Here is a 13,707-nt window from a genome sequence, read left to right as displayed (position 1 = left end):
GTAAATGTGAACGGGTTAAATACCCCAATCAAAGACCCAGGCTCTCAGCATCCAGTTATAAGCCGCTTACAAGACAGGCCTAAAACCACATGAGCCAGAAACGCACAATGAAAGGGAAGGAAAATGTGTCTGGGAAGCACGAACGTGAAGGAGGTTTGGATGGCAGTGTTTCTACCAAACAAAGCAAAATTGGAGGCAAAAGGACGTTTAACAGGACAAAGAAATGGGAAAAATTTCAACCTCATAAGAAAAATTCCACTTTTAAGAAAACGGTTTATCTTCTCAAGCTGGCAAATGCGTTTTAATTATACAGCTTTTATCACTGAATGTACCACCAAGTAGACACATCTGTCCGTGTGCTGCTGTGAAGAAGACGCCTGGAAAAGGGTCGGTGCAGTATGGGTACCGTAATGAAACGTGAGCACTAAAAATTACGTTAAAAATATTTAAGGAAGTGTCCTGGCCGGTGCGGCTCAGGTTGGTTGGCACGTTGTCCCATAACCGAAAGGCTGCAGGTTTGCTTCCCGATCAGGGCACGTGCCTGGGGTGTGGCTTCAGCCCTTAATCCCCGATCCCCGGTCCAGGCGTGTACAGGAGGCAGCTGGCCCGTGCTTCTCTCTCGCATTGAGGTTTCTCTCTCTCCCTTCCTCCCCTTCTAAAAACAATGAAAGAAATGTCCTCGGTGAGGATTAAAAAAGAAAGTACGAGAGCCCTGGCTGCTGTGGCTCAGTGGATTGAGCATCAGCCTGCGAGCCACATGTCGCTGGTTCGATTCCCAGTCAGGGCACATGACTAGGTTGCACGTCAGGTCCCCAGTTGGGGGCACGAGTGAGAGGCAACCACACAGTGATGTTCTCTCCCTCTCTTTCTCCTTTCCCCTCTCTCTACAAATAAACAAACAAATAAATAAATTTTAAAAGTACGAGAGGTAAGATACAAGGCATATACAGGGAGGTCTCAGTGTCCATGTATAATATGTGAAAACCATCCTCCAGGAGAAAGCTGGGCCCTGGGGTGGGGTGGGGTGGGTGTTCTGTGCCCCCAGCTTGGTTTCGACACGGTGCTTTTGCCCCGTTCCTGGGCACTGATCCCGTCCTCACGTGATGAGGTCACACACAGCCCACCTCCAGCCCTGTTCCTGTCGATAGTGGGAAGATACCTGTTACCTATCATGTATCTATCATAAATATATAGAGACATATATATGTGTGTGTGTATATATATTTCTTGGTGCAGGAGAAAGGGTTCATCTCTGCTCTTGCCTGCGGAGGGGCTAGCAGACCTGTGGTCACCTGTTCAGAGACCCCTCCCCACAGCATCAGGGGCTTCAAATGGGGGTAAAGAGGGACTGAGAAAGGAGCAGTAAAAACGCAGGCAAGGCTGGACACTAGGGTGGGGCTCCCTGTGTCCTGTGTGGTGTGTGTGAGGGAAGACAGACAGACAGACAGACAGACCGGGGAGAACACCTGTCCCGTCCGCGGCGCTCCGTTTCCGGCTGTACATGCTTCTGTCTCTAGGTCCGTGTGTCTGCAGGGACCCGTGTGCAGGAGCCTCTGTGTTTTTAAAGGAAAGCGCTCAGTTTCATAATAAAATAACAACCCCCAGCAAGCACGCCGGCCAGCTGTGCAGAAATCGATATGCCCCAGTTAATTGAACGGAACCCTCATAAATCATGGGAGGAACTCGCAACTCGGCCTCCGGCCCCAGGTGTCCTGGAGAGCTCTTCACAGAGCCAGAGGAAGGGAGGCGGGGACTGGCGATTGCCTCCAGGGGCTGGGAGGACAGGCCGGAGCCTCAGGGGACCTCCTGTGGCCGGTGTTGGGAGGGGTGGTAGCCACCGGCCACGGGCAGGAGCCAGAGTTCCCTGCTCGGCCCTGGCCTCTGGCCCTGAGTTGGGAGCGGAGCCTCCTGTGGCTGAAGGGAGGCCGGTGGTATTGACTGCCTCTCTGGGGGGTCCTGGGGCCGTGCCCAGAGGCCGGCTACTCCAGGTCAGCCTTGGGGCCAGCCGGCTCCAGGAGGGCGCTCATGGTCTCTGGGTGCTCAGGTAAGAGAACCCCGAACACCAGGGATACTTAGAGCGCCCCCGGGCTGGCCCCCGGGGTGGGGAGTGGGCTGCCCAGGGTCTGGATTGGCCTTCTTTTCCGTTCTTAGTCAGCAGGATGGTTGCGGTGGGATTCCTGGTGCTTAGTAGGTGCGCAGGTGTCTCACACTGAGTACGTCTGGCTACTCTGCAGATGCAGCGGGAGGAGCAAGTCCTGGGGGGCTTGGCTTTATCTTCTCTGGGCCGTCCCCTCCTTAAATAAGGGGCGGGGCCCACAGGCATGTAAGGTCCTGCCTAGCTCAGAGGTCCTGGGATCCGGGAATGCTCGCTCCTAAGCCTGGGCCGGCTCTCCGTGCCCCCGTGCCCCTTAGGAGGGCGGTGTGAAGGGGTCGGGCACACCGAAGGGGGTGCTCCACCAGGCAGGGCAGGTAAGAGCTCCTGGGGGGAGGGGGGATACCTGTCAGCCTCTTCCCATGGGGCAGGGGCAGCAGTGGCCTCCTCAGGAGGTGCCAGCAGACCCCAGGCCATCGCCCCCAGCCCCCCGCCCAGGGCAGTTTGCAGACCCTCGCGTCTCAGTCTGACCTGGGCCACTGTGGGCCCCGGGGTCTTCATTCACTCGGCCCCCCCCCCCCAGAAGCCCGCTGGTCAGGCTCCTCTGCGTGAACCACCTCCTGCTTTCCAGACGCACGCACCAAACATAAAAAGGGAAGCAGTGAAAATCAGCTACGAGCAGGAAGACGGAAGGGCTCTCCGTCCTTTGCGCCAGTGGAAGGAAGACGGGGCGTGTTGGGCGGTGGGTGGCGGGCAGGGGGCACCATCCCTGCTCCCCCTGCCTGGGAAGGCAGAGCTCCGGGTTTGTACCCTGGTGACGGGACCTGCGGGCTTAGGATGGATGTTGCTAGGGAAACTCCCTCTGCCAGAACTTTTCTGCCTTTACCATCTGCCGTTGGCTGCTCTCCCAGGAGAACGAGTACTGAGGGTCCTACCCATGATGTCACTGCACGAATCGGGGAGGGCGTGCGGTCATTACTCAGTCGTGGCCTTGGTCCTGATGTCCTGCCCCTGTGCCCACCTGTAGGCACAGACCCCTTCCAGGTGCGCTGCTCACAGCCCGCTGCAGGCACCGCCTGCCCAGGCTGGGCAGTGGGTTTTCCCGAGGCAATCCAGCTGTGCCCCGGGGCAGCCTTTCCTGACTGCTTGAGCCCACTCTTCTGTCCGTGGCTCCAGGCTGCTTCCCAGGCCGAGGACACAGGACTGGGGCCCTTGTACGAGCTATAACCTCTGCACGTGTGGCCAGGCATTTGTCTGGAAGGCCTGAGCCCCATCCTCCCGCCACGCCTGGTGCTTGGCCTCCCCCAGAGCGGCTTCTCCCACCCGCCCCTCCGCAGCCCAGAGGCCATCTCAGCAGGATCCCACTGCCTGGCCGAAACCTGGTTTCCCACTGAACAGCTGTGTGACCCTGAGCAGGTAACTCAACCTTGCTGTGCCTCGGTTTCCTCGCCTGTACAGTGGGGCCATCAAAAGGAATCACGATGTCAGGAGAGTGAGCCGAGACGGTGTACATAGGGCGCTTGGCCAGGGTGTGCTCCCTGGTGGCATCTTACTGTCATTGTCACTCGCAGAGGGTTTTTCTCCTGTCCTCCCCACAGTCTGGGGAAAGCCTGTCTCCCCGGGCCACATCAGGACGTCAGGGACCTTTCCTCTAGAAAAGAATATTAAAAATGGCCTTAGTTTCCTAAGGCGGCCGTCACCAAGGGCCCCACGCTGAGCATGGCCTTACAGTTTAGAGGCCAGGGGCGAGATGTGGCAGGGTGTCAGGGAGGGTCTGCTTCCGGCTCCTCTCCTGGCTGCTGCCCATTTCCTGGCTTGTAACAGTGTAACGCCGGTGTCCCGCGGGCCGCCTCCCTGTGCGTGTCTGCGTCCCAATCCCCCCTTCCTTAAGGGCACCAGTCGTGTTGGAATCCGGGCTCGCCCTGCTCCAATGTGACCTCAGGTTAACTTCACTAATTTTATCTGAAATGGCTCTATTTTCAAATAAGCTTGCTTTAAAAATTAAAAAATATATACATTTATTGGTTTTAGAGAGAGAGGAAAGGAGAGAGGGACACAGAGAGATATCAGTGTGAGAGAGAAATGTTGATTGGTTGCCTCTTGCACACGCCACATCCAGACCGGGGCTCAAACCTGCAACCCAGGCATGTGCCGGGACCGGGAACCGAACCCTCAGCCCGTTAGTGTGTGGGACGATGCTCCAGCCAGCTGGGCCACCCAGCCGGGACCAAATAAGGTTACATTGGACGTATAAATTAGGGGGCACAATTTAACCAACAGCAAAGTTATATTTTATCACTGTGTTGGTAGAAAGACAAATGTTTTAACATTACATTTAAAACATTTCTTTGACCTTCAACTTTTCCCCTGATTTTTAAAGAAATGAAAGCATTTCCATGGAATCCTGGAAGCACTGTGGGCCCCGGTCTACACCCCCTGGGCCTGATGGAGACAGACGTCACCCCTGCCGCTACCCAGACCCCACCACGGCTCTGGGTTCCCATGGGCCTATTGGCTGGAGGCAGCTGCAGGCTGTCGCCCCAATCCAGCCCCCCTTTCTTTTCCCAGGTCACGGATGTGCTGTGCTTTGAGGTCTCTCAGCGTCTACTTTTATCATTATTAAAAAAAAAAAAAGCTTCTCAGAGAGAGAAGTCTAATCATATATTATTTGAAAATAGAAAATGCGCACAAATGTTAAGTCCAGTGTAATAATAGTGATGCCGAGAATTCTGTTTTGAACAACTTGAACTTGTTAAATCAGACAGATGCCATCTGCACTATTTAAAGCCTGGACTAGCGATATGTTTTATGCAAGAATACTTGTCTCATGAAAATTGCTGAATCCACCCAAAAAGTAAAGTGCTTGGCTGTGTAATTAGACTTACGACCCTTTCTCTTGGGATGAGGTGAAGGCTGTCCGTAGGGAGTGACAGTATCTCAAGCATTTTCTGAGCTCCTACTGTGTGCTGAGCATTGTACATTCAGCCTTATGTCTGATCATTACGACCCTCTGTGCCGTAGTTGGGATGCTTCCGATTTTAGAGGAGCTGACCTTTCAGTTCAGAGAGGTTAGGGAACTTGCCCAAGGTCATACAGCTTCCCAGGGGAGTCAGGATTTGAATCAAGGACCTCTGACTCTGAGGCCCCCGTTCTTCCCAATAAATCTCCGAATAATGTGGAGTCACTGACCCCGGGCTTGAGAAGTCAAGCCCCCCTGCACCCCCGTCCCCTGTCCCAGCGGTTCTTCATCATCTCCAATGAGAGGAACACAGGTCAGGAGAAGATTCTTGGCAGGGGCGGGGAGGAAGGGAGAACCTGGACTCACTTTCTGGGATGGATTAGAAACCACTGCCTTTCTACTTCTGCAGATGGTGGTTGTGTGGGGGTCCTGGGGCTGCTGTGAGAACTGGCCACACACCGAGTGGCTTAAAACAGCAGACCTTGCTTCTGGCTCAGCTCTGAAGGCTGGAAGTCTGGAACCAGGGTGCCAGCAGGGTCTCATTCCTGCCAAAGGCTCCAGCGGAGCACCCTTCCCAGCCTCTTCCAGCTGCTGGAGGTCCCGGCATTCCCCGGCTTGTGGGTGCATCACTCCGCCTCTGCCTCCACAGTCACATGGCCGTCTTCACCCTGGGTGTCTTCACGCGGCCTTCTTATAAGGACACCGGGCAGTCAACTTAGGGCCGGCTTACTCCACTATCACCTCACCTAATTCCATCTGCAGAAACCCTATTTCCAAGGAAGGTCTTGTTCTGAGGTTCCGGGTGGATGTGGATTTTAGGGGACATTAGTCAACCCAACACAGTGATGGAGCCCTGGACATGAGGCCTGTGCCGGGCAGGGTCAAGCTCCACTTACAAAAGGTCACTCCTGTCCTTGAGAACTCGGGACTCCCTTGGAGGTTTCAAGCCGGCCACTCACAGTCACACTCCAAGGTGTGGGGCATTCAGAGAAGGGGTCTGGCCGCCGCAGGTGGTTGGAATGGAGCCTTGGGGGAAAGGTGCCTTCAGGAAGCGGGGTGGGGCCCCTTCCAATGTCTCTGGGGTCCTAGCAGAAGCTCCAGCTGGCCCCTGGCTCCGGTTAGACTCGGAAGGGCACCTGGTCCTTCCCTGCCCTGACCCTGACCCAGCAGCTGTGAGGTTCTGGCCATCTGCCCTGGGGCCACCTCCTTTGGTCACCTAAATAATCCTTCCTGTCAGAGGAGTGTCCACCCCGTCTCCATTGGTTGGTGGGGAAACTTCCACCACCCTGGGAACTCAGTTCAGAGCCCCGCACGGTCATGGTCAGCCCGCTCCTCCTCCGGCCTGACCCCACCGTTCTCAATGGGCGCATCACCCCCAACGGGCTGGACATTGGCTCTTGAGGCGCAGGACTATTTTACATGTGACCGTGGCCTGAGGTCCTCCACAGGCCCTGGCGTGTGAACAGATAAGCAGAATATCCATGGGGTTGAGAAGTGAGTAGGGGAAAAAATGTCCAGAAAGGCTCCTAGGGTGGCAATCGTGGACAGCGGCTGAGAAGCCCGGGTCAGCTCAAACTCCCGCTGCCACACCTGCGGCCACCGCATAGCACTGGCGGCGCTGCGGGCTGGCGCGTACGGGCTCGCTTCACCGGGCGCTGTGGCCACGGCCATTGTCGGCTGCATTCTAGAAGAGGGAAGTGCCGAGGCACAGAGAGGGCGGGTGACTTGCCCAGGGTCACACAGCCCGCCCGCTCATCTCCTTGTGTGTCACTGTGAACTGAAGACGCGCTGAGTGCGCTCCTCCTTCCGGCATCTGAAGAAATACTCACTTCTCTCTGCCTGGGGACCTTCCGAGCAAAAGAAGCATTTGTCTTTTAAATCTCGTTCTTATTTGTAATCTCGTAGGAGACCCATGTGGGTTCCGTTGTCTTCCAGAAAGATATGTTGAAGTCCTCACCCCCGTGCCTGTGAGTGAGACCTTATTTGGAAACAGGGTCTTTGCGGATGTGATCAAGTTCAGAGGAGGTCGTGCTGGATGTGGGTGGCCCTCACCCCCTACCTCCCACCCCATGGCTGGTGTCCTTATGAGGAGAGGAAATGGAGAGACACAGGGACGGCCGAGCGAAGACGGGGAGAGTGGAGTGCGGCAGCCACAGCCGTGGAGCTCCAAGGGCTGCCCGCCCCCTCCCCCAAGCGGGAGAGAGGCCCGGAACAGAGGCTGCCTCAGAGCCCAGCCCACCTGCGATCTCAGGCTCCTGGCCTCCCCTGGCGGGCGCGGCCCCCAGCCCAGATCGGAGGGGAGGGGTCCTCTAGCACCGGGAGCCCCGGTTGGGAAGCTCCTCCTCCGCGTAATTCCGATCACATGTGGCAGTAGAGACCCAGTTCTTGTAAAGGGATAAACGGAGCTTCAGCTGGGCCTCGAAGCCAGAGGACAGGTGAGACTCAAAGGGAACGGTCCCTCCTCGGAACAGCAAGCGACCTCCCGGAGAAGGGCCCCAGGGCCTGCCTTGCCCCGAGCCCCAGGCACGGGCTGAGGGCTGTCCCCGTAGGAGAGTTCTCGGAGAGAGAAATACTGTGTGCGGGGTCCAGTCGCCCTCAGAGGTCAGGAGGGGTCAGCGCGAGGAAGTACCCCCTCCCAAAATACAGGCCACACGCATATGGATGGTAGGGTGGGGGCGCTTGGTGTTCGTGGCAGTAGATGCATTTAAGATCCTGGGAGGAATTCATTCTCGGAACCCAACAGTAAGTTACTAGAGGTTTAATAGCTGGCAAGCTCCCGGCTGCTTTGGCTGGAATCTATTTTGGCGCGATATAGTCCTTCTGGGGGGAAACAGAGAAACAGAGTCAGGGCAGCGGGCCGTGCCTGGGAAAAGGGCCTCTGTCACCCGGGGATCCCTGGACTGGTCCTGTCCCGGTTCTTGAACAGAATGTGTCAGCGGTGCCAGCCTCAGGCATGGCCCTTTGACACACGTGCAGACACGCCGGGCACAGGCAGGCGGGGCTTTGCCTAGGGTGTGATGTCTGCACCCTGGGAGCTTGGAGAGCCCCTGCGGCCGGGCTGGGGGCAGGCAGTCGGCTCCACCTCCCGGCCAGGCTTCATCCGTCACTGAGTTTCCGGTCATCGCAGCTGCCTTGCCCGCTGGCCGGGACCCTCCCAGGAAGGCCACTGGGCAGGCTCTGGCGCTCAGCCCCGCTTTCTCCCGGTAGGTTGCCCCCGGGGGCCGGCCTCATGGAGCGGATCCAGGCCATCGCCCAGAATGTCTCGGACATCGCCGTGAAGGTGGACCAGATCCTGCGCCATAGCCTGCTCCTGCACAGCAAGGGTGGGGGCCGGGGCGCCCCTCCGCCCCCAGGGGCCAGTGTGCTGGATGGAACGTCCGGGGTGGAGCCCTGACTTCTCCCATAGTAGCTCCCTAGGCGCTCAGCAGGGCGACTCGGGGTTCATGCACCCCAACTTGGCATGAGGGTCCTGAGGCCAGCGGAGATCCCTGGAGACTCAGGTGGCCCCCTCCATTCCCCTCGATGTGGGGGCAGCAGTCTGGGGCTGCAGGCCCAAACTTTGCCCCCTGAAAAAGGTGGGAGTACATTGGGTGGATGCATGAGGTCTGCCCACCCAGGCAGCCGGTCCGTCCGTAGTCATTCAGGCCAGCTCTTCACTGGGTCTGACCCCCGCAGGAGGGTGGGCGGTGGCAGAGGGGGCAGCCCAGGCTTTGGGACCCCTTGGTGGGTGGCCTTCATGTGAGAGAACTCAGGCTGAAGACTGTGCTAGCTCCTGCTCTTCCCCTCCCCTCCGCCCCCCCAGCTGCTCCTCCCCCTCCCTCTGTCCCTATTCTAGACCCAGGTCCTCAGCAAGGTAACCTTCTCTCTCCAGTGTCTGAAGGCCGGCGGGACCAGTGTGAGGCGCCCAGTGACCCCAAGTTCCCTGACTGCTCTGGGAAGGTGGAGGTGAGGCTTGGGGTTGAGGGTGGGGGTGACCAGGAAGGGGGGCTCCTCTGTGGGGGCCGTCCCCCAGACTAGCACTGGGGTTCTGCTGCTGGCAGTGCTATCCGCGAGCTGGGGCCTCCCACCCAGGTCCCTGACCCTGACCGACCCTGCACTAGCTGGCAGAGGCCAACCTCAGGGAACCTGCTTCTCTGCCTGGCCCCCCAACCCATTTTCAGTACTTTTTAAAATATTAAATGAGCTATTAAACATATGTATGCTACACCAGCAGCCTGACCCCCAACGAATTCAGACAAAGGGTAGACTTAGTCTCTCTCCTCATCCCTTGGGGTCTAACCCACTGGACTGAGAGCCCCTCGGGCCCCACCCCCTGGGGCCTGTGGCTGTACAAAGTCTGTCCATTGGGGGCCAGTGCGGGGCTGTAAAAGCCAGCTCCTCGCTGCTCTGAAATCCCTAAAAGAGTAGGAAACGGCACTGCACACCACTTCCTCGGGGACCGTGCAGTGTCACTGGGGCTGGGTCCTGTCTGAGCCCCAGGCCTTTCCCCCACGGCAGCTGCTCCTGGGATTGCGGGCTCCCTGGGGTCATGCAGGCAGGGGAGCGCGGAGGGTGCGGTCGGGCGGGTGGGCTGGTGTGGGCCCCCCTGGCCCAGTCTGGCATCTCCGCAGTGGATGCGTGCGCGCTGGACCTCTGACCCCTGCTACGCCTTCTTTGGGGTGGACGGCACCGAGTGCTCCTTCCTCATCTACCTCAGCGAGGTTGAGTGGTTCTGTCCCCCACTGCCCTGGAGGAACCGGACGGCCACCCGGATGGCCCCCAAGCCCCTCCCCAAAGTCCAGGTAGGCCTGCGAAGGAGGTGGGGCAGTGAGGGGCTGGTGGACGGGTCACCTGGCCTCCCCAGGCTGACACCCCTTTGCTCCCGGTAAAATGAGGCCGACCAGCTCTGCCTGATGGGTGGGCAGGTCCCAGCCCGCCCTGCCGGGTGGGAAGCCAACCTGGGAGTCCCTGTCCACCTTCTGGGGGTGCTGCAAAGCCAGGCCTGCTTGAGGGACAACTGGGGCTTTGGAGGTGCCCCCTTAACAGACTAGAACAACAGTAATAATAGCTGTTACTTCTTGAAGACTCCCTGTGTGGCAGATACTTTGTTCGTACCTGAGCCTCCCCACAGTCCCCCCATGATCGCGTTTGACGGGCGATCTCAAGAGCTGAGCTGGCTCAGTCGTAGTTACTCCATCTCCCCTGGAAGGCAGCCCGGCTTCCCTAGCATTCAGGCAGCTGCTCTGACCCCTGTGCTCCCGGCCTCCCGGGAGCACCTGGGATCCTTGGGGACTGTCACAGCTGAGCACCTCCTGGAGGGCTCGGGACAGGCCAGCTTGGTGTGGGGTGGGGGGGCGGGGAAGGGCAGGGATCCCCACTGTGGGGGCCGGCGGACGTCCTGGAAAGGGTGAGTAGGCTAGTGCAGGCCCCAGCCCCATGCGGAGGGTGCCAGCCCCTGTCCCCGGGGCAGCAGGTGGTGGCAGTGGCACAGCTGCAGGTCTCAGTTCGAGAACCCAGGGCTGCATTTCCTCCAGGCAGTTTTCCGGAGCAACCTGTCTCACCTCCTGGAGCTGATGGGCAGCGGGAAGGAGTCTCTAATCTTCATGAAGAAGCGGACCAGGCAGCTCACGGCCCAGTGGTCGGTGGCTGCCCAGCGCCTGGCACGGAAGCTGGGGGGCATCCCGAGGGACCAGAAGCAGGTACCTGGCCCTCTCCATGTGCTCGGGGAGCTGAGCTCAGAGCCCCAGGGTCGCAAGTGGACACCAGTCTGCCCTCGAAAGAGTTTTATAGAATTTATCTGAATTTGAGCTGGAAGGGGGAGGGGAGGCAAAGTCCGGTGGGAGCCATGTGGTGGCTGTGGGCCTTTTCAGGTTTGGGAAAGACAAGCTCCCACCCCAGCCGCTTAAAGGCCCTGCCTTCTGCAGACATCCCGTTCCTGTTGGGCAGAAGTGCCCGGCGCTTGTCTCCAATGTTGGGAATGACGCAGCCTGTCTGGGGAGGGTCGTTGGTCCTTCCGCCCATCCATCCACCATCCGGCAAACGCTTACCTGACTCACGTCGCCCTGTCTGTTTCTTTCAGAGTCCCTAGCATTTCATGAAATTCTCTCTTGTCTGTGTTCACTGTTGTCTCCTCTTCCATCTGGAACGTAAGCGCCATGAGGGCAGGATGTGGTCGTCTTGTTCACGTGTGTCCCGGTGCCAGCGCAGTCCCTCTGCCTCTTGGTCCCCCCGCGGTGCCAGAAGGCGCCCGCCGAGGCCCAGCTCGGAGACAGTGTCTGCTGCTGGCCGGGTCTCCCTGGGGGGGCAGGGCCGAGTGCTGTCGCTCCTCCGTGCTGACCTTCTGTGTTCCCCCCAGATCCTCGTCCACATTGGCTTCCTGACGGAGGAGTCTGGGGACGTGTTCAGCCCGAGGGTGCTGAAGGGCGGGCCCCTGGGGGAGATGGTGCAGTGGGCGGACATCCTGGCCGCTCTGTACGTCCTGGGCCACGGCCTGCGGATCACAGTGTCCCTGAAGGAGCTGCAGAGGTGAGTGCCCGGGGCAGGGAGCCCCTCCCCCAGGAGCTCCTGCTCCATGTGCTCAGACTGCCACCCACCCCTGCTTCCCCTCCCCCACGGGGCACCTGGTCGTGTTTGGGATGCACCAAGGAGGTGTATTTTCATTGAGCTGTTCACACTGTTGAATTCTCCAGCTCAGGGGCTGACAAACATTGGCTGGCGGAGCTGAGCCACGTCGTACATGTGCGGTCCCCTCGGCGCACCATCCTGGTGGCCTTGGAGCAGCCCGGGAGTCCTCTTCTGGAACTGGGCTGCCTCCTGGGCCTATCGGGGGCTGGGGGCCAGTGAGCCCTAAAGGGTGGTGGCATGGGCTGGCGATGCCTGTGCGCGCCTTTCTGGGGTCCCTCGGAGGCCGCTGGAGGCAGGAGACCAGGGATGGGAGGGCGTGGGGTTGCGTGAGCCCGAGCCACTATGATTCGGTTTATTTCTAACTTTTAGATCTGTGAGGTGTAGAAATACATATGATTTTTCTTCTTTCATTTATTAGCGTTGGTTACTTGGTACATACAAACATGTGTGTGGCGTGTGAAGCACAAGCACAGAGTGACATCCTGTGGCTCGTGTCCGGCACCAGCACGAGAGCGTTCCCCGGAGCCTGGGCGGTGAGGGGGCTCCTGCTCTCGCCCCTCCCGCCGCGTCCCTGGAGGGAACCTGTGATTCGGATTTTGTGTTTGTTGTTCCTTTGGTTTTTAGGAAAAAAATTGTTTTATTTAAACATACGCAGGCATCCATAAATAATATATGGTTTAGCTGTATGCTGGTTTGGTCTTGAACTTTGCAAAAATGGCATCTGCTGTTGTCATCTTGGAGACTTGCTTTCCTCATGCAGGACTGCGTGTCCGTGACTCATCCACGCCGCTGCAGGGCGCCCCCGCCGTGCGTTCCGCGGCTGCAAATGGCCCGTAACGGTCGATCAGCTCTCCTGTCTGCGGCTGGTCTGTCCTGGCATGCAGATTATTTCCGACGGTGCTGTGGGGGACATTCTTGTCCATGTCACCCGAGGCAGAATTTCTCTGGGACGTAAACTTAGGGGAACATCTGTAGAGACGTAGAGTTTGTGCAAAGTCAGCTTTCCCCCCAGCGATCGCACTAAGTGGGTCCCGCCCCGTGTGGCCGCTCCCCACCCCCCTCAGTGTCATGAGGCTCCCTGACTGAGGGCCCTGGTGACGAATGAGGCCGAGTGTCTGTCATATGTTTGTCTTCCTTCCCCTTGAACAAATGCCCACGCGTGCCCACTTTCCCGCTGGGTTGTTTAACGCTTTGAGTGCCACGCGTGATCGCTAAAATTCTGTGAGAAGTGCTGGGTTATTTTGCAGAGAAATGCAGAGTTTATGAAAAATGTCTATTAAAACGTTATTATTCATAATAATTTGCCCAAAATTTCACGACATATAGTAAATACGCTCTTCTTTTGTAAGCAGTGTTCTTTGATGCAATTTAGCAAAAAATTTATTGCATTAAAATTATTTTATTATAACAATTATTTTAGAAAACATCAATTCTTCCCTTCAATATGGCTTTTGCAGTGAAATACGTATACAACATAATATAAAACCTGTGATTATAATTTGAAAACGCACAGAGCAACACAGATAACAAGCAGGAAGTGTGCCAAGTGTTGCATAAATTTTGGAAGAAAAAGAAAAATTCATAACGTACAAAAAGGACACAAACGGCCTTCACACCAGAGACATTCATCAACAGATATCAACAGTGAAAACCAGTTTATAAACAGAACACTGACGCTGTACCGTGCAGGAGTGAAAATGTCCATTAGCAAAAGCTTCCTTATCATGCCCACTGCATGGAGTTTCAGCGATTATTGCAAAGATGAATGAAATTAAAAGGACTGTTTAAAATGTAAGTAAAAATTATAACAGAATTAATATGTCAGTCTTTGAACAAGCGTAAAAATTCGAAATTTGGATCAACTTGAGAAAAATTTGTATCAGTATATAACCTAAGGTACTAAACAAGAGCGCGAAACACAAAATACGAATTATTCTGTTGTGAGTCACATTCATCCCCGTCGCAAAAAGAATGGCTGGGAGTGACGCTGGCACTTTGGGGAAAACTTGTCCACGTCGCTCCCAGACACTGGCACTCAGAGGGTTAATGGTTC

At 57.0% G+C, this 13,707-nt stretch overlaps 1 protein-coding gene across 1 annotated transcript in view; it reads left to right on the top strand.

Moving 5' to 3' along the window:
- The window catches only part of MGAT5B (alpha-1,6-mannosylglycoprotein 6-beta-N-acetylglucosaminyltransferase B), a 55,897-nt gene that overhangs the window by 16,306 nt on the left and 25,884 nt on the right, over positions 1-13,707 (top strand). The window contains exons 4-8 of the mRNA XM_090292011.1: positions 8,259-8,374; positions 8,923-8,996; positions 9,662-9,832; positions 10,565-10,729; positions 11,386-11,555. Of these exons, the coding sequence (XP_090148137.1) occupies positions 8,259-8,374; positions 8,923-8,996; positions 9,662-9,832; positions 10,565-10,729; positions 11,386-11,555 (696 nt within the window). The remainder of the gene's footprint in view (positions 1-8,258; positions 8,375-8,922; positions 8,997-9,661; positions 9,833-10,564; positions 10,730-11,385; positions 11,556-13,707) is intronic.

This window comes from Furipterus horrens, unplaced genomic scaffold (assembly GCF_987537825.1).
Source record: "Furipterus horrens unplaced genomic scaffold, mFurHor1.1.pri manual_scaffold_11, whole genome shotgun sequence".
Classification (NCBI taxonomy): domain Eukaryota; kingdom Metazoa; phylum Chordata; class Mammalia; order Chiroptera; family Furipteridae; genus Furipterus; species Furipterus horrens.
The sequence above is the reverse complement of the archived record's forward strand: the minus strand, read 5'-3'. Positions and strand labels throughout refer to the sequence as shown.